Below are 22,694 nucleotides of genomic sequence, written 5' to 3' on the forward strand. Positions count from 1 at the left end.
TCCCTTTCACTTTTCACTTTCATGCATTGGAGAAGGAAATGGCAACCCACTCCAGTGTTCTTGCCTGGAGAATCTCAGGGACCGGGGAGCCTGGTGGGCTGCCGTCTATGGGGTCACACAGAGTCGGACACCACTGAAGTGACTTAGCAGCAGCAGCAACGGATGGGGGTCGCACACTTTGTAATGGAATATCCTCAAGCAACTATGCCCAAAAAGATTTTGAGAGCAGAAAATGTGCCAACAGAAAGCTACCTCTCAGATCTGTGTATGTTGCACCACTCAATCAATATTCCAAATTTTCCACTATTCAAAGCTTTCCAAAATTTCTGGCTTTTGTCAACCTGAGATGAGATACACTGTGCATGTGGCAATGGGAAAATTGTGTTTAGCCTTACGGAAATGCTTTGTACATTTCCAGCCGTCATAGTTGCAGAACCAATCAAAAGCTAGCAGTGAGATTTTCATTGTTTTTGGTCATTACCACCACTGTTCTTTTTTTTCATTATTGCTTAAGCCAAGCGATCTGAATACTGTCCTGAGGCTGCTCATAATCAATTGTGTAACTGTGAGGAATTCACTTAAGTGTTTCGCCCTAGCCTTTGAAGGGAGAAGGAAATTGGAGAAGGAAATGGCAGCCCACTCCAGTGTTCTTGCCTGGAGAATCCCAGGGACGGGGGAGCCTGGTGGGCTGCCGTCTATGGGGTCGCATAGAGTCGGACACGACTGAAGTGACTTAGCATAGCATTGAAGGGAGAATGAGTTGGGGGGGGGGGTGCGGAGAGAGACAATGTGTATGTGCGTGTGTGTGTAGTCACTCAGCTATATTAGACTCTGCAACTATTTGGACTACAGCCCGCCCACCTGTGTTCCCTGTTAGTAGTGACTTCATTCCTACAAAACCAACTTCAGATTTCTGACCTCCAGATCTTTAAGAGAATAAATACACATTGTTCCAAGTCACTGAATTTGTGGTAAATTGTAAATTGTTAGCGCAAGCATGAGAAACTAAATACATTACCTTTACCAGGCTTAAGTGATGTCAGTCAGTCATGTCCGACTCTTTGGGACCCCATGGACTGTAGCCCACCAGGCTTCTCCGTCCATGGGATTTTCCAGGCAAGAGTACTGGAGTGGGTTGCCATTTCCTTCTCCAGGGGATCTTCCCGACCCAGGGATCAAACCTGGGTCTCCTGGACTGCAGGCAGACGCTTTACCTCTGAGCCACCAGGGAAACCAGGTTTAACTGTTTTTAAAAAGCCTAGGCTTAATGTTTTATTTAAACAGTTAACTCTCAGTGGGTCACCAGCAATATGTGGAACTAAATGCCGTCTTTAAACCAAAAGTATTATTAATATATTCATATCTCTTACTACTTTGTGCTAAAAAATGGAAGTAAACTGATTTATCTTGGCAACATTAACATCAGAGCAAACCACTAGGTTCACATTGCAAATAAAGTAGAAAAGCCAGGTTGAAGGTGCCCTGGTGAACATTCTGTCTCAGTAACACGAAATAAGCAGCGTCTGCCCTGGGGTTATGTTTAATAAATAGCAAAGTGCATACAGATATTTACAACAGTTTTAAAGAAAAACAGAGGTCCTATTCTGTGGCCCAACAGCAGCAACAAATAGGCGTTGGCACGAACTGTTCATAAATTCTTGAGTACAGTTGTTTTGCAAGTAGAGCTCGCTTGCAATCTTAAAAAAACAAACAAAGAACGCCCTGCTATTCCTCAAGTTGTGCTCTAAGTTCAACGTGGACCAGGATCACTTGGTGTCAGTGCTTAACAACTGCTCTTTGCCATTTATTATCAGGGACTTCAGCTCCCCATCTTCTTCCACTTCTATCCTTTCTTGGCCATTCTCCACGATTCTCTTGGTGGTGATCATTTTGCCGTTCATGATTTCGGTGGAAGTCGACATGGATTTAAAGTTGCCCGTCCCCCCACTACCACGGGACATGGAGACGGAAGAGAGGCCCCCATTCCCAATGGAACCAAATGAGGTAAACCCTGTATCAAAAGGAGAAAAACCACTTCCAAATGGTGGAAATTCACTGAAGGCGGAGAAGAGCGACGCGGACCCCCTGCTTCGGCTTCCCCGGGATCTCCTCCGACCCCCCACAAAGTTCTCCAGCGGGTCTCCAAAGAAGTCAAACGAAAATGGGTCCCGGCTGCCGAAAAACTCTCTGAAGACGTCGGCGGGGTCCCGGAAGGTGAAGATGCACTCGAAGGGGTCCTCGAATGGCCTGCCGCCGCCGGCGCGGCCACCGCCGCCGCCCTCCACTCCCGCCTCGCCGTAGCGGTCGTACACGTCTCTTTTCTTGGCGTCGGACAACACCTCGTAGGCCTGGGCCACTTGTTTGAATCGCCTCTCCGCCTCCTCCTTGTTCTCGGGGTTTTTGTCCGGGTGCCACTTGAGCGCCAGTTTGCGGTACGCTTTCTTGATGGCTTCCGACGAGGCCTGGCGGGGCACGCCCAGCACCTCGTAGTAGTCTACCATATTGGAAGGCCGGGAACGGCCCCGCGGGCCAAGGACAGGTGCTGGCTGGCAGCCCCCGGGGCGCGGACCCGAGTGCCCACCAGGCCAGGCTGCCCAGAGTGGGCGCCCCTTGTGATGATGCCGCGTCTCATTGGGCGAGCCCAGAACGCATTGCTCACGCGGTGCTCTGTGACCGGTTTCACGCAGCCGCAGAGGCCCCGCCCACTCATTTGTTCGGCCCACCCGACCTCCAATGAGCGGTTATCACCAAACGGGGAGATGTGGCTCTGACTACATTAGCAGATAGTTCTCACAGGTATCTCTCTGATGGTCCTGTGGTTATGACCCTGTTCTCTCAATGCAGGGAGCACTGGTTCCATCTCTGGTCAGGAAATCAAGGTCTTGGATCAAGAAAGAAAGTCATTTTCTTAAAGTAGGCTTGACATCAGGCTTCCGCTTGGCTGGAGGTGAGGGGTGTTGTCCTGTTGTTCAGTCGCTCAGTCGTGTCCAACTCATTGCGACTCCGTGGACTGCAGCCAGGCTTTCCTGTCCTTCACCATCTCCCAGAGTTTGCTCAAACTCATGTCCATTGCCATCCAACCATCTCATCCTCTATCCTCTCCTTCTGCCTGCTGTCTTTCCCAGCATCAGGGTCTTTCCCAATAAGTTTGCATCAGGTGGCCAAAGTATTGGAGCTTCTGTTCAGCATCAGTCCTTCCAATGAATATTAAGGACTGATTTCCTTTAGGATGGACTGCTTGGATCTTCTTGCATTCCAAGGGACTCTCAAGAGTCTTCTCCAACACCACAGTTCAAAAGCATCAATTCTTCGGTGCTCAGTTTTCTTTATAGTCCAGCTTTCACATCCATACATGACTACTGGAAAAATCATAGCTTTGACTAGATGGACTTTTGTTGGCAAAGTAACGTCTCTGCTTTTTAATATGCTGTCTCTGATCATAACTTTTCTTCCAAGGAGCAAGCATCTTTTCATTTCATGGTTGTAGTCACCATCTGCAGAGATTTTGGAGCCCAAGAAAATAAAGTCTCTCACTGTTTCCATTGTTTCCCCATCTATTTGCCTTGAGGTGATGGGATCTCTGCCTTGATCTTTGTTTTTTGACTGTTGAGTTTTAAGTTACCTTTTTCACTCTCCTCTTTCACTCACCTTCATCAAGAGGCTCTTTGGTCCTCTTCGCTTCCTGAGATGAGGGTGGTGTCATCTGCATTTCTGAGGTTATTGATATATCTAAGTTGGGGGTAGAGTAGAGTAATCAGAGTAAGTTTAGTCTGATCCTTGTCTGAGAAACAAACACTCTTAGCATTTGTCTAGAACAGCATTTCTCCAACTTTTTTTCCTCAGGACCCTTTTGCTTTTGTTTATGTGAGTTATATCTATCAGTACTTGCTCCAGCAAAAATTAAAACAAGGTCAATTTAATAACGATAAACCCATTACATGCTAATATAAATCATATATTTATGGAAAATAACTTTTTCAAAACATTAACAAACAGTGCCATTATTTTCTATTTTTTTTTAACATCTCTCTGGATTAACAGAAGAGCTCGACTTTTATACCTGCTTCTGCATTCAATGTATTGCTATATCACGTGTCATGTAGCCACTGGGAAACTCCAGTGTATTCAAAAGTCAAATATCATTATCTTAGAAACAATTTTAACTTTGAAAAATTCTCTGAAGATTTTTTGGGGATCCCCAGGGTGCTCTGGCTCATAGTCTGTTAACTCCTGACCCAGTATATCAAAATGATGAAAACTGCTGGCCATGTTTAAGTGCTGCATGTAAACTTGGGATTTCGTGATTATTTCTGCTAAAACTGCTGTATCACCATGCTTTTCTTTTTGATATTTGACTTTTCCACTCCCTCCTTTTTCTTTCTATGACACTATATTAATTTCCTTGATAAATGGTGAGGCAACACCAATAAAGTTCACTTAGTTCTAAGAGGAAATGATTAACCAATGAACTCAATATTTCATCATAAAAGGTAATAGATCCAAAAGGGTTCACCTTTTCACCAGAACAAACTGCTGATTCCATATCACCTTGAGAAACTCAAGCCAACCTGGCACTTGGGAAGCATGCAATAAACAATAGTAGAAAGTAGAGATTGGTAATAGAGTCCACTGTGAACAAAGCAATATGGAAAAGTACAAGGTGTGTTTGGGGTAGGTTAAGTGATTCAGAATGGCAGGAAGGAAAGGGGCAGAGAGAGCAGTTAAGCAGAAAGGCTAGAGAAATGGAATGAAATGGAGTCCATTCCAGGGAGTTTTGAAGGCAAAGCTGTGGAGTCTGCATTTATTCTGGACCCTAGGAATGTGCTGACCAAGGTTTTAGGGATGGTGGCGGCTGGGACTGTGCGATGGATGGCCGATGCAGGGAATGAAAAGAGAGAGGTAGGGACTAAGAGCCTTGGAGGTTGAGGCCTAGAAACAAAACCATGGCAGCTGGGTCTGAGAACCAGTGGTAGAATGATCCAGATTTGGCACTTGCTGGGTTGAATAGAGGGCCTAGAGCAAAGGGAGAAGGGGCATCACATCCAAACAGAAACATTTACTGAGTCTTACTGTCTGCAAAGCCGTGGATAGGTAGAGATAGAGGCAGAGAGGGAGTCTAGTAGGGAACTCAGGCAAATTGCTGAAGGATACAAGGCAGAATGGGGGCTTCCCTGGAGGCTCGATGGTTAAAAAAAAAAAAGTCCACCTGTCAATGCAGGAGACGTGGGTTCGATCCTTGGGTTGGGAAGCTCTCCCAGAGAAAGAAATGTCAACCCACTCTGGTTTTCTTGCCTGGGAAATCTCATGGACAGAGGAGCCTGGCAGGCTACAGTCCACGGGGTCGCAAAAGAATTGGACACGACTGACTGAGTAAATGGCAACAGTGACAAGGCAGAATAAAGCAAAATGCTATGGAAAGTCAAGGAAGGTGACTTTGTTTCCCCTGGAGGGCCCCACAGATTATCCAGAGGGAGTGGACTTGTTTATGTAGCCCTTTTCAGTTTAGTAACAAGCAGCTCCAGTTTGATTCCATCAAAAGAGCTAAGAGTAGTTGGGAGGGTTAGTTTCTTCACTTCAGCATGGCTTCAGCTTTAAAAGAAATCACCTTCCAGGGAGTCTAGGAATGCTCTTGCAGACACCCCACTCTTCAGTAGACGCCAGAGCAAGACTACATCACTGCCCTGCTCGGTTTCCTTGGCTACCCATGCTCCCCGATCCCAGCACATCTCAGCCTGCCCTGTAATTGCCTTGTTGTTTGTCTGCCAGAGCCCTCTTGACAGGCACAGACCGTGTCTAACTTGGATTTCGGGCCCTGGCTCTTCGCATCATGCTGGGAGGGCCAACACTCGCCATAAATCTTTGATGAGTGGGGGAATTCACAGTGGATTCTGAGTGTCAGGTCTCCACAGGCTGCAGGGAAGAAGTTTTATTGGATTGCTTAGTCATGGTTCTTGGTCATAATTTTTGAGAGTGGGTGTGGACTGCCTGCTATTCATTTTGGTAAAGAACAATTTCTGGTCTTGGACAGAGTCACACTCTTAAACCATTCAAGTGCACAGCGGCCTCAAAAAGTTCTGAGGCTCTGCCTGATGCAGTAAAGTCATAAAATCATTAACGTGGTGACTATGTGTTTTTACAGCCCCTTTGCTCTATGTAATCTACAGATGAACGCTTGTGACATTGAGACTTTAGAAGAATGACTGCCCTTATTGTTTAAATTGGACTATGAATTTCAGAATGACAGATAAGCACACACCTATGAGCCAAACCCTTGCCACCTTTTTTCTTCTCACCTAGAATCTTGATCTCGGTGAACTCCTGGGCAGGGGAGGGTGGGGAGGGAGCTTAAGAGTGCAGAAGCGTGAGCATGCATATGCCTGAATCACTTCCTTCTACACCTGAAACTAACACAGTATGGTACAGTTCAATTGAAAAGATAAAAAAAGAATTCGCGTGCTTAGGGGCTTCCAGACAGTTAAACTGTTGCCTGTGGCGAGACCTAGAAAGTCCTGCCCTCTTTATCTCTAAAAGTAAACGCCCAGCAGTCTGTAGCTGACTGACAGCTATGGTCACGTGACACAAGCAAACACTAACTTGGTGTTTAGTTTGGTTCCTGAGTTATGTAAGTGAGAGGGGGCAGACCTCCGGCAGGTGGCTGTCTCGGTAGCAACAGCAGAGCAAGCATGACAGCAGGGTCCCAGGGGGATCGCCCAGTCATCCTGCTCCTGCTGCTGTGCGCACTCGGCCCCTCCGTGTCCCAGGGTGGGAAGCTGCTGGTGGTCCCGGTAGATGGCAGCCACTGGCTGAGTTTGGTCGGACCCCTCCAGCCATTGCAGCAGAAGGGACATGACATAGTGGTCCTGGCACCTGACGCCTCCATATACATTAAAGAGGAAGCATTTTACACCTTGAAGAGGTACCCTGTGCCATTCCGAAGGGAGGACTTGGAAGAGACTTTTATCAGCCTCGGGCGTACTGTTTTTGAGGATGATCCTTTCCTGAAGCGCGTGATCAAAACCTACCAGAAAATCAAAAAGGACTCGGCTCTGCTCTTATCCGCCTGCTCCCATTTACTGCACAACAAGGAGCTGATGGCCTCCCTGACGGCAAGTAGCTTCGATGCCGTGTTGACAGACCCTTTCCTTCCCTGCGGCCCCATCGTGGCCCAGTACCTGTCTGTGCCTGCCGTGTTCTTCTTGAATGGACTGCCATGCAGCCTGGACTTTCAGGGTACCCAGAGCCCCAGTCCACCATCCTACGTGCCCAGGTATCTGTCCTTTAACTCAGATCACATGACCTTCCTGCAGCGGGTGAAGAACATGTTCATCACCTTGTCAGAGAGTTTGCTGTGCGATATGGTTTATTCCCCATACGGGCTGCTTGCCTCGGAAATCCTTCAGACAGACATGACTGTTCGGGATCTCATGAGTTTTGGGTCTGTCTGGATTCTCAGAAGTGACTTTGTGTTTAATTTCCCAAGACCCATCATGCCCAACATAGTTTTTGTTGGTGGGATCAACTGCGCTAGCAAAAAGCCACTCTCTCAGGTGTGTATTTGAGTGGGAACTTTATATACCTGTATTCTAGCAAGAACTTTGAGTGGATGAACTTGTCATGGATCTGCTGAGACAGCCTCAAATGCCTTCTCTTGTTCATTTCTATTTCACCAGTCTCTTAGGAGTGAGTTGTAATTTATAACTCTTTGGCATCTTCTTCTAGGTTTTTTTGTTTTTTGTTTTTATTTAATCGGAGATTTTAGGAAAGTGTACTTTGGCCATTTTATTCTGTGCACTCCAGTGGATAGTAATTGATTAGATGTGACATGGGTTAAATGCCATAAACACAGGGCCCTGGGTCCAGGGTTCCTCGCAGAGAACAAAATTGTGCAGCGTGCACTTTGCCCATGGTCAGGTCAGGCTCACAAAAGTCAAGACTGCTGAAATAATTCTTTGGCATCAATAGATAGATCCTGCATGGCAGGGAAAATTGCCTTTATGTTCCTGGTTAAAAGTCCAGTTTCTAGATAATAAGAAGCTGAATACGGCAGTTCCATTTCCTATAATAAAGCAAATCACTAGACAGCCAGGTTCTGATGCTGGATTCAAAGCTCATGCATCTCACTCTCTTAAATGCTTATATATTAATGTTTTCACCCTCTGCAACTGGAAGTTTGCAGGAAAAAAACAAAAGTAGCATTCACATTCTCTTCCAAATCTCGACAGAGAGGGTAGAGAATAGCAGGAGAGTTTCCTTCTAATGGGGATTTGGGAAAGATTCTTCAAGTAGGTGACAGTTCAGTGGGCGTTCCTTCATTTATTCAAGTATTGGTTTGGGATCTGCTGGTAGCCCAAGTACTTTCCAGATGCTGAGTCTGGCTCCTACGAGGGGCTACTATCACCCTCATAGAGTGATGAATCTTATTTCCAGTGAGCTTCTGACATTCGTATTTTATAATATTTAAAAAATAATAATTTTTGACTTTGGGTCTTTGTTGCTGCCCAGGCTTTTCTCTGGTTGCAGCGAGAGAGGCTTACTCTTCATTGCGGTGCACAGGCTTCTCATGACGGTGGCTTCTCTTGTTGAGAAGCACGGGCTCTAGGGAGGCCTGGCTTCAGTAGTTGTAACTCCTGGGCTCTAGAGCACAGGCTCAGTACTTGTGGCACACGGGCTTAGTTGCTCCTCGGCCAGATCAGGGATTGAACCCGAGTCTCCTGCACCAGCAGGCAGGTTCTTTATCGCTGAGCCAGCAGAGCAGCCCTCATGTTTTAAATGATTATATAATTGTCATAGCCAGCTGAAACTTCTGGCAGCAGGAGCAATACCAGGTGAGGAGTCGGGTGCTACCTGGATACCTCCATCCCACTGCTGCAAAACAGGGGCTCCTGAATGGGGCTCTGATTCCACCCCTGTAATGTGAGGAGAGATCTCGTAAGCCCTCGAAGACCCCTGGCAATAAGATTCTGAGACCCCCACGGTCTGCTGGACACATTTGTGTCTAGTGGGGTGGTCTGGTGAAGAAAGAAGGTGTGCTGTGGATTTTCTGAAAGCAAGATGAGAAAATCCAGGAGTGTAGAAATCCATTAATGGTTCTTTTTCAGACAGAGAAAAAGAAAGGGGTGAAATGTCATCAAACCAACAGTCATATCTCAGATCAAAGGAAAGAAAGTTAGCCAGCAGGTCCGAGCAAGATATTTTTGCATGTTTGCTGTTGCATTTGGAAAACAGCTCTTATTTATTTAAGTGATTTTCTTCTTTATTTAGGATGTTTCATGGGAGAGACTGCAGAACTTTATCAAAGGTCTTTCTTGACATCACATCTTTATATCATTTATTGACATATTTTCCCCTTAAGTGGTAAATTGTATTGAATGTGTGTTGGTTGCTGCCTTGTTTTTTGCAAGTGAGCTTCGATGTGAGAATATTTCTGTAAATTGTGCCTGATAGCAGTTCCCATTGTCTTACTGAAATGCTTTTAATTTGAAATTCCATTTTTAGATGCTAATATCACCATTCCTGCACTGCTTTTGTTTACATTTCTCTAGTGCCTCCTTAGTACTCCAGGTCTTCAACCTTCTTCCTTCTCTTTAAACAACATGAAGCACGGACTTCCCTGGCAGTCCAGTGGTTAAGATTCTGTGCTACCAATGAAGGGGGCGTGGGTTTGATTCTTGGTCAGGGAACTAAGACCCCACATACTGTGCTGCAAAAGATAAACACAACAAAATAAACCCGAAAGCTCTACAGAGCCAATATTGTTAACCTAGTCAGGCAGATTCTTTTAACAGTTGAATTTCACCTGTTTGCACTTAACAATCAACAGATATGATTATAACTCTTGCAGTTTATTTTTACTTTGCTTTGTCATTTCCCTTTTTCTTGATTTATGCTGGTCTGTCACATTGCTGTTATCTTTTTTCCCCTTGGTTAGTTAGAGAGTGCTGCTCTGCACTTCCTTCCCTCTATTGGGGATCATACTATTCCCAATGCTCTTGGTAAAAGTCCTGAACTTTTCAAGTATAAAGATGAAATCTTTGTTAATGAGAGTCCCTAGAGAAAGCACAGCTTGGTGTTGGGCATACCTTTGGGATGCCATCAAAGAATGAAGATGGTAGAACAATGCTGAGAGAAAAGGCATGACACTCAAGAATTCCAAGATGTCAGTCCCCTCTCACCTGAGAACATCTCAGAATACACAGAGGTCCAGAGATGGTGTCCACACATCCACAATGGTTGTAAGGAAAACAGTCAAACAGAGGATCGGTAAGAACAGACTTGAAGATGATGAAGAGAAGAGAGTGGTGACAAGGAAGCTCGCAGTGTTCCTAAGTGGTTCTGAATGTACAATGAGACAGCAACACATTTCCAACATACTGTTTCATGAGTCTCCTTGCAAAATGAAAGGCATTTGGGAAGGAAAAATCTAATAAAAGCCTAGAACTCAAAATACTAAACTCACAGCCAAAGTCAGGACTTCTAGTAAAAGCCTCCTGGGTTTCGAAGTCAGTACACTTGACAAACAGGAGATTAACAAGGCCCAGGATGCCTGATAACACTACAACTGCTTTTGAACCTAGAAAGGTCAACAATACTACACTAAATGCCATGGTTCTCAGTCACCTGAGACACGGCAGTGATGGAGGCAGGGGTCCGTGTCCCATCGCAATGGCACTTGGTACCCAGCTTCTTTACCTCTGGACACCAGCTCTCAGGGTGTCCAGGCAAGAGTACTGGAGTTGGGTGCTATCACCTTCTCCGTGGCATTCTTTGGAGACATATAAAACCATCTGGAGACTCTCAGGGAGTGAATTAGATCATTAATAACCAACAGTTCAGGGAAACTTGCCCTACTTGTGCCTTGCTCTGTTTCCTTCAAGTAGATTACCACTGCGTGTGTGTGCGTGCACAGGTAGCGTGTGTGTGTCTTGAAGCCTGGAGCACTCTGGAGTTGGCTCTGAAGTTTGGGAACAGATCACGCCATGCTAAGATTATTGCCCAAGGCTGAATCTAGGGGTTTCCTTCCTTTCTTCCTGAGATACACCCACCATTCATCTCCAGGTTCTAGTTTCAACGCTGTGACTAATGCTGCTGTTCTTCTGATTGCATTATTCCTGTTGCATCTTGCTGAAAAGTTTGGCATCATTTCAGGAGGACTCCAAAGAGTTCTGGTACCATAGTTCTTTATGTATCAGTATAGAGAAGAATCCAGTGAGAGGCAGAGTGACTTATTAGGGTAGGATGCTTGTGGGGCTTACATGGGGCTTCCTGGGTGGCTCAGTGGTAAAGAAAAATATACCTGCAATGCAGAAGATGGAGGAGACACTGCAGGTTTGATCCCTGGGTTAGGAAGATCCCTTGGAGGAGGGTATGGCAACCCACTCCAGTATTCTTGCCTGGAGAATCCCATGGATAGAGGAGTCTGCAGGCTACAGTCCATAGTGTCTCACAGAACTGGACATGACTGAAGTGACTAAGCACACACACTTGAGGCTTACAAGAGGGTGGGTGAGAAATGCCACACCTGAGAACTTAATGTGCTACAGCTTTATGATCAAAGGAAAAGCAGGGAGGGGGAGAAGACCTTTGTCTTTCTTGAGTAGACGTCATGCTTCCATCATCGGCTCCTCCTCCAGGAGCGTTTTCTTGTCCCTATATGGTCAAGCTAGGGTCACGGTTATGTGTGCAGACAGCAAGTCCTAGGAATCATTAACTTACTGAACTCACTGGGCAGGATGTTGGTCTCACGCTACCATTGTTTTAGTGTTTTGGGACACACACCATGCTTTTGCTGCCTGGTTTTGTTGTTACGCAAGCCTGCTTGGTTTTGTGGTTAAGGAAACCTGCTTTCTCAAGTAATCATGAACTTACAGGGGTCTCCTATGTTTTTCTACTTACAATCTGCTAGTGGGATTAACTATGTAATCATCTATTATGTCCCTTCATTCTATCCCTATCATTTTCAGAGCTTTCATTTGACATTGATCGCTAAGTCTATCCATTATTCCTTAAGGGATAGGCCTTTGCCAGGTTGTAAACTAACCTGTACTTACTAGCTGGGATCCCTGCCATGTCTGATTCTCACCCTACACACACAGACATTTTCTAATATCCAACTTTCTGCTTCATTCAAGGAACCACAGATTACTCGGGTTCTAGTAGTTGTAAGATTCATTGTTAACTGGCAAATCAATCATAGTTGATAGCTCAAACACACCAAAACTCACTTGATGGGTTCAGTCCTTGGTCAGGGAACCCACAAGCTGCATGGCATGCCCCCCCAATTACTCCTTGACTTAAAAAGTCATCATAATGACAATAGGATGCCGTTAGTAAAGGGAAGCACTTTGAATGCACTCAGGCCCTAGTTTTCGGATGAGCCTGTCTCACATGCAGAGGAGAACAAGCTGGTGTAATCCACACAGGGGTCGGCATGCCACCCGGTCTCTGTTCTCCATTCCTTATTCCTTGGGTCATCTGGCCCTGAAGTTTCTTCTGAAAGTCTCGTTGCCTTGTCTTGAACTGTGTCCTTAAGTAGCCAAGGCTGTCTGCCTGCTGGTGATCTTTGCTGGATGCTTCCTGAGACAATGGAGCAGCCTTGCACGTGCAGCCTTCCTTGGATGACCATGAGGGCCATAGTGAACTAAGAATAGGAAGCGGGCTCTAGGTGAGGGTCATATGCTGCGTGGGTGAAAACTGTGCCTGTTTCTCCTTCCTACCAAGAGGCTTTGGTGGTCAAGGTTTACTCACATGCCCTTCACCTTCTCTGAACCCCACAGAAGGGGCTCAGGTCGCTGGGACACACTTGGCAAGGGTTTCTGTCCCTTATTTTGTGTTTTTCATACCTAGGGAGGAACAGTTTACATTTTACAGTACGTACGGAATCAGCAGAGAAAGATTCAAATACGTTTCTGTATATTCTTTATGCTAAAGCAGGCACGTTGACTTAAACACCTTAGAAACTCTTATCCAGGAAAAGGTTGGGAAAATGCACGGTTGACTGGTTACATTTCAGCATGGAGTTGACACGGATATGAGCTTTACTCGTTCAAGTGTATTGACTGCCACAGGCTGCAGGGAAGCCAGAAGGATTTTTGTTGTGGAAGGATTTTTTGCTATTTGAGGTTTTTCCTTAATCATGAGTCTAATTCTTAATGCCCTCTGTAGCTTTGTGCTTTGACTCCATTCATTCTTTCAGCATAAAAAGAATATTCTAGAAGTCTTGAAAAGTAATATGGGTCTTTACATAGATTTTCTTAGAGAGGAAGTGCCGGAGAGAGTTTGCTGAAATTCTATTTGGACAGTGTTTCTCTCCTCCCATGTTTCCTTTCACGGAATCTGCTGAAACCTCACTCCTCTCTCCAGGAGGCTCCTTCCCCTTTCCTCCCTTCTTACTACTGCCTTCAGCTCGTTCGTTCAGCCCTCCTCCCCAAAGCCTGCTTTCTTCCAAACTTTCCCAGCTGCATGAAGCCCTGGGGGAAAGGATCTGGCTTTACCTCTGATCACTTTTCTCTCAGAAACTTGACACATGACTTGGAATCTACATTTCAGAGGAGAACCTGGGTGATAACTCTGTAAGCAGGAAACATTCCTCCTTTGGGATGGAAAGGACTTGGGGAGGGAGGGTGTTACAACACACATTAATACTTTGTGTCTCTATCACACACACACACACACACACACACACACACAAATACACACTCCTGTAATCACTTTCTTATGAGGAAGATACCTTATTCAGAGCTGAATGCATATAGTCATCAAAAAATACGAGAAAAAATTAACTGGAAATTTCTCTTCTGCTTCTAGGAATTTGAAGCCTATGTAAATGCTTCTGGAGAACACGGAATTGTGGTTTTCTCTTTGGGCTCAATGGTCTCGGAGATTCCGGAGCAGAAAGCTATGGAAATTGCTGATGCTTTGGGCAAAATACCTCAAACAGTAAGAAGATTCTATATGATTTTTTTAATATCTATCTTCACAAGAGTTCTAACCCCAGACTTGCAATAACTAAATTAATTTATGAGTTGGGCTTTAAATTTGGATTTCCCTGCCACTTCCCAATTATTACTAGTAATCCAAAGGTTTTTTTTTTTTGCTATTTCATTCTCAACTACACTGTTAAACCATGATCCACTGCACGAGGAGGACTCTTTCTCACTTAACTGACTCAAAAGTGTATTAAAGAGAATTTATTTTTTTAAAATAAAATGAGCAGGATAGTGTTTCTTCATATTGCATAAGAATATTTCTCCAGAAAGCAGTTGGTTAGGACACTGGATTCATTTCTTATATTTCTGCTTTTATAGTTCCATGCCCACTCATTTTATTAAGTAATTTCCCTTGAAGTTCAGAAAAGTGCAAAAATCATAGATATACAACTTGCTGAATTTTCACAGATTCACGAAGTGAACACACCCATGGAATCAAGCCTCTGGAACGAGACACAGAATGTTACCTGTCCCCAAAAGCCTTCTTAATCATCATACCTCCTACCTTTTCCAAGGTTATATTCATTCAGAGACTCCAGTTTCTAGCTACTATAGCTGATGTCTTGTCTTGTTTTAAAAATTGTATATGTCGCACTCGGGGCCTTTTTCCGTCCATACCCACGTCGGAAAATTCACGGCCCGGTTTTCTAGAAAAATGCCCAAGTTCAAGGCGGCCCGCGGGGCCGGGGGTCAGGAAAAGCATGCACCGCTGGCCGAGCAGATCCTGGCTGGGGACGCGGTGCGGGCAGGAACCCGAGAAAAACGGCGGGGTCGCGGAACCGGAGACGAGGAGGAAGAGTACGTGGGGCCCCGGCTGACCCGACAGATTTTGCAGCAAGCGCGGCAGCAGCAAGAGGAGCTCAAGGCAGAGCATGGGAGCGGGGACAGACCCGCGGTGCCGCGGGAGCGCGCTATGCGGCTTGATCCAGGAGTGCGGCAGGATGGATCAGATGACGAGGAGTGGCCCACCCTGGAGAAGGCTGCCACAACGGCAGGGCCGGGCTAGCAGGCGGAGGTGGTCGTGGACCCCGAGGATGAGCGTGCCCTTGAGATGTTCATGAACCAGAACCCTCCTGCCAGGCGCACCCTGGCTGACATCATCATGGAGCAGTTAACTGAGAAGCAGACGAAGTCGAAACGGTCATGTCCGAGGTCTCAGGCTTCCCTGTGCCCCAGCTGGACCCCCGCGTCCTAGAGGTCTACAGAGGGGTTCGGGAGGTGTTGTCTAAGTACCGCAGTGGGAAACTGCCCAAGGCATTTAAGATCATCCCTGCCCTCTCCAACTGGGAGCAGATCCTCTACGTCACAGAGCCTGAGGCCTGGACCGCTGCTGCCATGTACCAAGCCACAAGGATTTTTGCCTCTAACTTAAAGGAACGGATGGCCCAGCGCTTCTATAACCTGGTTCTGCTCCCCCGGGTATGAGATGACATTGCTGAGTACAAACGACTCAACTTCCACCTCTACATGGCCCTGAAGAAGGCCCTGTTCAAGCCTGGAGCCTGGTTTAAAGGCATCCTGATCCCGCTGTGCGAGTCGGGCACCTGTACCCTCCTGGAAGCCATCATCGTGGGCAGCATCATCACCAAGTGCTCCATCCCCGTGCTGCACTCCAGTGCAGCCATGCTGAAAATTGCAGAGATGGAGTACAGCGGGGCCAACAGCATTTTCCTGTGGCTGCTGCTGGACAAGAAGTACGCACTGCCCTACCGAGTGCTGGACGCCCTGGTCTTCCACTTCCTGGGCTTCTGGACAGAGAAGCGTGAGCTGCCCGTGCTCTGGCACCAGTGCCTGTTGACTTTGGTCCAGCGCTACAAGGCCGACCTAGCCACGGAGCAGAAGGAGGCCCTCCTGGAACTGCTCCGGCTGCAGCCCCACCCCCAGCTGTCCCCGGAGATCAGGCGTGAGTTGCAGAGTGCCGTCCCCCGAGATGTAGAAGATGTTCCCGTCACCATGGAGTGAGGATGCAGCGCTCGCCTGGGTCTGCGGAGCGTGGAAGGACTCCAGGATCCCTGCTGGTGACTGGAGGTGATTCCGAGCCTTGACGGCTGAAGACCCGGATCAGGGCCAAGACAGGTCTCAGGCCTCTGACTCCCCAGTTCTCAACAGGGGGCCATAGTAGGGCTGGTTCCCTCTTGCGTTCTAGGCCTGCATACCTGCTCAGTTCTGGGACCTGACTTGAGGTCCCACAGCCCAGCACTCCCAGGTTCCAGCTAGGGATGGAATGGGTACTTCCTTTCAGGCTGTTGTGTCAGGTCACTGGGAGGTGGATAAAGACAAAAAGCAGGTATTTATTGAAAAAAATAAAAATAAAAATGGTATGTGTACGTTCTTAAACTCGGGGGTTTTTTTTTGTTTTTGTTTTTTTCCTTCTGCAAGGTCCTGTGGCGATACACTGGGACTCCACCACCAAACCTTGCGAAGAACACAAAGCTCGTCAAGTGGCTGCCCCAGAACGATCTGCTCGGTACGTGGGGAGGACTTAGCATGTAGGGTCTAACCAAGGTTAAGTTAAGAAAGTGGCTCAGGCAGGGCTATTCTAAAGCATTATTTAGCTGGAAAGGATTATTGTCAACATATCCCACATTGCCTTTTACCTGGTAGGATATCTCAACCCACGTGCGCTTTTGCACATTTCTGCAGGGGCCATGTGTGGATGGCACTGGGCCCTGAGCACGCTTGGAGGACCCAGACGATGTCAGATGGTGAAACTCGGTGGCTTGACTGGTGGCATCACCCCCTGCTTTTCTCCTCAGGTCACCCAAAGACTCGGGCCTTTATCACACATTCCGGCTCCCATGGCATTTATGAAGGAATATGCAATGGCGTTCCCATGGTGATGATGCCCTTGTTTGGTGATCAGATGGACAATGCAAAGCGCATGGAGACCCGGGGAGCTGGAGTGACTTTGAATGTCCTGGAAATGAGTTCAGAAGATTTAGAAAAAGCCTTGAAAGCTGTCATCAATGAAAAGACGTAAGAGAAAAACTACCCAGGAATACTTGCTACTTGTATTTTGGCCATCGCCTCACAATAACCGTTCAGATGCAAAAACAAATACCCCAAGATCTAGTTTATAAGTAAGATGGCTTGGGGTTATTACCACTCATTTTACACAAACGTGCTTTAATTTCTATAGAATTTATCATAAAAATGATTTTAAATATTATTTCCCCTGGTGTACTTAAAATTTCCATTTATTTAAAAAATGTCAATATAATAAATGTCTGATCTCTAAGTTCCTGCAAAGAAAGAAACATTCCATTAGAAGAAGCATAGTGTCCAAGATAAAAACAAATCAGTTACTTAAGGTATGGTTTTTCTCAGCACTGAAACCTGTGAGAAATTTTGTCCATGGGGGTTTAAAAATCTGTGTGTGTGTGTGATGTGCTATGACAAAGGCTCGTGATAATAGCAAAGTCAAGGTTGTTCAAATGTGGCTCTGAAAGCAAATCAATAGGCAAAAGCCATTAGATCAAATTATCTCTGCGTGAACTTTATTGTATTGCTGTCAATTGCTACAAGTAATAGGCTGATCAGAATCTTCTAGGAAGAAATTATGGACAGGCGTGGACTTCATCCAACAGTCAGCTATGTATGTGCACATGTGTGCATGTGTGTGTATGTATGTGTATCTACGAGAGTATCAGGAACCTCTACCCATAGTTTCTTCATTTTGAAGGAGACATCAGTCAGGAAGACAGATGTAAAAAGACTGGAATGTGTTCACATAGGAAGAGACACTACACAGGGGAACAACCAAGCCTAGACAAGGGAAAATGGGCAAGAAATGATGGTGCTCACATGTATGTGATGCTTCTGATTGAAAAAGAATTGTCTACATAACCCCAGGGTAAAGTGCCCACAGTGTTTGGGCAGAGCAGTTGATGTGATTCTTATCCATCATTTCAATTGGCTTCTGGCAGCCCAACTTGTCAGCATTAGGTCATGCTGCTCATGCATCACTACAATTAAAGCCTGACTTCTTTCCATATGCTGGTAACTTATTCTTGAGGTTCGTATTAGTAACGTAACTTTGACCTTTCATTCAGTGGTATGGACAACTACTTGTAATCCAAAAGTGACTTGGTAGAAGTTCTCTAGTACGTTACTATCTAAAAAAAAACCACACTAATCAGTCATTTCAAGTTACTAATTTTATTCCTTTCTGACCCATCGCATGTGAATCTCCGTGTTCCCAAAACTCTAAACTGGGACGGCACCCAGTTTAGAGAAGTGGAAAGATAAAGAGATAAAGAGAAGATAAAGAGAAGTGAAAAAGTTTCCAACATCGGGTTATAAAACCAGGCCATAACAGGGGCTTAATAAATTAATGAGTGAAAGTCCAAGAAAATCTATTTTGTATGAGGCAATTTATATAAAAAGAAGGTGTTTAACAGAATTTATGGTCAAATATTAGTAGTACATTATAATAATGTACCCATATGAGATGATGGGCATGTTTAAGGTCAGATATGACCATAATCACTCCTGAATAAGTGTCTTGCTTTTCTGTCTCTCCCCTTCTCTTCCCCTTGCCACCTCCTCCTTCCCCTTCTCTTCCTTCTCTTCCTTCTTCTAGTGCACCCATACTAAGGGAGGAAGTATCCAACCCATTTTGGATTTGGATATTGACTCAGCTGTTCACACAGTCCAAAATAAACGGGAACCCATTTTTTCCCTAACAGGCTGCATAGATACTCCCTCATGCAGAATTTAGCACTTGGATGGTCTGATGCCTCAGGAGTTGAAAGTATATCACTGTCCTGGATACGGCACTTTAAACTGTCTTTTACGGTGGCTAGAAGTGATTATTTGCAATCTCATTGAATGGGAAATCATTAATAATTTCTGAGATGACCTGTTCCTTTATTTCTTTATCTTGTTACCACAAAGTATGACTAATTTCCTATAAGGATATCACTAAAAAGAGAAGAAGAAGAGTAGGAAGCAAGTTTCAAACAACTTAAAATTTTGGCTTCCAGTTTTAAGAGATAAAAAATATTTAGTGTGTGTGTGTGTGTGTGTGTGTGTGTTTCTGATTACAATAGAAACTCTACCACGTTTGGAAAATCTGGAAGCAAGGATAGAGGGAGGATGGTTCACTACTGCTGGTGCTCCAGGCATTCACATAACTGTCTTTGTGTTCAGCTATAAGGAAAACATCATGCGCCTCTCCAGACTTCACAAGGACCGCCCCATAGAGCCTCTGGACCTGGCTGTGTTCTGGGTGGAGTTTGTGATGAGGCACAAGGGGGCATCCCACCTGCGCCCTGCAGCCCATGACCTCACCTGGTACCAGTACCACTCTCTGGATGTGATTGGCTTCCTCCTGGCGGTCACGCTGACAGTCATCTTCATCACCTTTAAGGCCTGTGCCTTCGCCTTCCGGAAATGCTTTGGGAAGAAAGAGCGAGTGAAGAAATCTCATAAATCCAAGACACACTGAGAACGGGGTTGGAAACTTTAGAGAAAGGTTAAATTCATGTTATGCTCACTCAAGAACTACTTTGCCAGAAAATGACGCCCCAGAGTGCGTTTTGAAAAGTAAAAATGACCAAATCCCTAGTCACACACACAGGTAGAGATATTTGAGTCTCTTTGCTGTTTCCTCCAGTACCTTAATCTGGACTTCACTTGTCATCTTTCAATTGACTTAAGAGAACCGGTAGGTCCTTCCTCAACCTACAATACTGTTCCTGCCCAGAAATGGGACCTGTCTGGGAAGCGTGTCTTCCTCCCCCTCCCCCAGGAACATGTCCAGCATCGGTAGATACATTCGGTTACCAGTTATGGCTGGTTCTCAGTTATGCTCATGTTTCACAGGTACCACTGTGCATCTAAAGAAGATGTCTCTTCCTTATCCTTGATGTGATGTGAATGAATGGTATAGCGCTCTTCTGAGACGGTGTATGATTTCTGACTTTACTGGGGGAAGAATGATGTATAAAATTGGTGGGTGATATGCCTGAGTAGATAATCATTGCTTGTCCCAAACAGATCTGAATTTGACAGATGCCTAAATTATAGTGACTGGAAAGTATATTTTTTTCTGATGTGATAACTAAAAATACATTAATAAATTTACGTTAATTATATTGGTTAGGTGTTCTCTTTATGGGTGTTGCATTTATTTATTATTAAACTACATGTTTTAACTACAAAAGTAATACGTGATTCTGACAGAAAATTTGAAAAAGGTGTACACACACACGTGCAAGGAGATTAAAGTCACCATTACTCATGTTCCCTCATGTTTGCCAAAATAACCACACTTATTTTTTTGGCAAATATGTGGAGTTATAAAATACTGCAAATACACCATACTTAGTATATTGAAGGAACGCTACCGTATTTGGTATATTGGTAAACTGAAGGAAGAATTTAGAAAACACATTCTTCCTTCACTTTACCCTATTGTGAATGCTCTCTCCAGGTCTTTATATAACATTTAATTTGTTTTAAGTGGCCAAGGAATACTCTATTGCATGAATATACCAAAATTTATATAACCACAACCCCCAGGTATATTCACTTTTATTTTCCTTTATAAAAAAGACATCACTAAATATTCCAGTAGCTGAGTCTTTGTACATACATATCCATGACTGTTTCCATGGGAAAGGGCCTTCCAACAGATCAATGGTTGTTTGTTTTGGCTCCATTAATGTGAGGATTCATGGGCAAGCAGTTTATTTGCAAAGGGAAGGAAAGCCTGAAGAGGAGTGGGGAGTAGGGCGGGGAGTGATGACCACCAAGAAGGCAGCTCTCTGTGGGCAGCTGGAGCTCAATCCTGCTGCTTGCCATGGGCAGCCAGTGCAGAAAACACGGTGGATTTACCCCACTGGAGGCAGAAGGCCCTTGGGGATCCCGGCACTTGTTCTTGTTGGTGATTGGCTGCTCCCAGGTGGCATTCATTTCCCTGTACTTACGGGGGTCCACAAGGGCAGGTAAGAGGGCTTTAAAATCCAGAGAGGACCCGCGGGAGAGAAATGCAGATGCCGTGCTGGAGATCAGGCCCTGTGCACTAAGATATAGGAACACAGGGATCTGGGTGGGGCACTGATGCATGGTTCCCTCCAGTAAATGGTTTGAGACAGTCCCAAAGTGTGTCCAGAGAGGTTCGGTTGGTCTTGAGAGAGCCAGGATCTCACCTTCTTCGGTCTAAAGTATAATCTTGAAAAAAAGACAGTATCAGTTTGATAGGCAAAAGTGGGATTTTGTTTTAAATTTGCTTTATGATTATTATTATGGAGACAGGCTGGGACCTGCGACCTTGCTGCAGTGTAGCAATGCTTGCACTTGGACACGCCTCTTCTCTGAGCAACCAAATACAAAGAAATTGTATGGAACTAAAAATAACTGCCTGCATGCAGCAGTTGTGGCAAATTCTGGCCCCAAAAGATGAAAAAAAAAAAAAAAAAAAAACCCACCCTAAATGCCACTTTTGAAGAGCCTGGAGCAAAAGCAGGGAAAGTGAAGTGAAAGCGTTAGTTGCCAGTCAAGCCAGGCTCCTCTGTCTTTGGAATTCTTGGAACAAGAATACTGGAATGGGTAGCCATTCCCTTCTCCATGGGATCTTCCCGACCCAGGGATCGAACCCGTCTCCTGCATTGCAGACAGATTCTTTACCATCTGAGCCACTATGGAAAGAAGGGGATTGGGAGTAAAAGTAGGTACTGTGAATGCCCCCTGCACACAGCACTGCCGAAGAGGTGGGCAGGACACCCCTACCCTTGCCCCGTGTAAGGGATAAGCTATGCCGGCAGCTGGGAGCCAGCAAGGGAAACAGTTGTCTGTTTTCACTCCCCCACCTTGCTGCAGCAGGGGCCCCACTAAAGCCTTGCTTGAGTTTCTTGTCTGGCATCTAGTCAATTTCTCTTGATTGGGGAAGGCAAAATCCTAGTCAGTAACATTATTATTAAAGGCTGTTTTTTTCCCAAGCCTATGAGCCATTTTGTATTTCTTTTTTTGGAGAATGTCTTCTGTCCGTTCTCATGTGGTATTTATCATCCTTGAACAGCAAGGAGATCCAACCAGTCCATCCTAAAGGAAATCAGTCCTGAATATTCATTGGAAGGACTGATGCTAAAGTTGAAACTCCAGTACTTAGCTTGCTTAAATTCGTGTCCATTGAGTCGGTGATGCCATCCAACCATCTCATCCTCTGTCATCCCCTTCTCCTTCTGCCTTCAATCTTTCCCAGAATCAGGGTCTTTTTCAATGAGTCAGCTCTTCACATCAGGTGGCCAAAGCTTCAGCTTCAGCATCAGTCCTTCCAGTGAATGTATAGGACTGATTTCCTTTAGGATGGACTGGTTGGATCTCCTTGCAGTCTAGGGGACTCTCTACTTAATATTCTCCACCTAATGTTATATGTTGAGGAAAAGGACCAAATCTTCCTGAGCTGTGAGCCCAACCTCCATGCACCAGGCTGTGTTGACCCCTTTTTGCACCTTCCTTCTTTAAGCCCCACTTGAACCCTTTGATTAGATAGGTTCTGTCCAATGGGCAGTGCTAGTTCTTTTTATCAATGAGGCTATCTCAGCAGATCCATGACAAGTTCATCTACTCAAAGTTCTTGCTAGAATACAGGTATATAATGTTCCCACTCGAATGCACACCTGAGAGAGTGGCTTTTTGCTAGCGCAGTTGATCCCACCAACAAAAATTATGTTGGGCATGATGGGCCTCTGGAAATTAAACACA

The 22,694-nt window shown here is 45.4% G+C and overlaps 2 protein-coding genes and 1 pseudogene across 3 annotated transcripts in view; 2 read left to right on the forward strand and 1 right to left on the reverse strand.

The window, feature by feature from the left end:
• The window catches only part of LOC113890186 (UDP-glucuronosyltransferase 1-1-like), a 30,033-nt gene extending 9,950 nt beyond the window's left edge, over positions 1-20,083 (forward strand). Inside the window, exons 1-5 of one of the 2 annotated variants that reach the window (XM_027537963.1) lie at positions 6,617-7,547; positions 13,804-13,935; positions 16,365-16,452; positions 16,742-16,961; positions 19,137-20,083. In XM_027537963.1, the coding sequence (XP_027393764.1) occupies positions 6,684-7,547; positions 13,804-13,935; positions 16,365-16,452; positions 16,742-16,961; positions 19,137-19,434 (1,602 nt within the window). In that variant the 5' untranslated portion in view covers positions 6,617-6,683 and the 3' untranslated portion in view covers positions 19,435-20,083. Of the gene's footprint in view, positions 1-6,616; positions 7,548-13,803; positions 13,936-16,364; positions 16,453-16,741; positions 16,962-19,136 lie in introns of those variants that run through there. The other variant, XM_027537964.1, reaches the window with a different exon arrangement.
• Positions 1,525-2,614, reverse strand: DNAJB3 (DnaJ heat shock protein family (Hsp40) member B3). Its single transcript, XM_027537967.1, has one exon. It carries the CDS (start codon positions 2,499-2,501, stop codon positions 1,767-1,769), a length of 735 nt encoding a protein of 244 aa, XP_027393768.1. The 5' UTR covers positions 2,502-2,614; the 3' UTR covers positions 1,525-1,766.
• On the forward strand, positions 13,942-16,356 carry LOC113890188 (annotated as a pseudogene).
• Positions 20,084-22,694: the final 2,611 nt, after the last annotated feature.

The sequence above is a fragment of the Bos indicus x Bos taurus genome, chromosome 3 (assembly GCF_003369695.1).
Source record: "Bos indicus x Bos taurus breed Angus x Brahman F1 hybrid chromosome 3, Bos_hybrid_MaternalHap_v2.0, whole genome shotgun sequence".
Taxonomy (NCBI): domain Eukaryota; kingdom Metazoa; phylum Chordata; class Mammalia; order Artiodactyla; family Bovidae; genus Bos; species Bos indicus x Bos taurus.

Coding starts and splice junctions, on each gene's coding strand:
- DNAJB3 (XM_027537967.1), bottom strand. CDS start 2,501: ATGGTAGACTACTACGAGGTGCTGGGCGTGCCCCGCCAGGCCTCGTCG.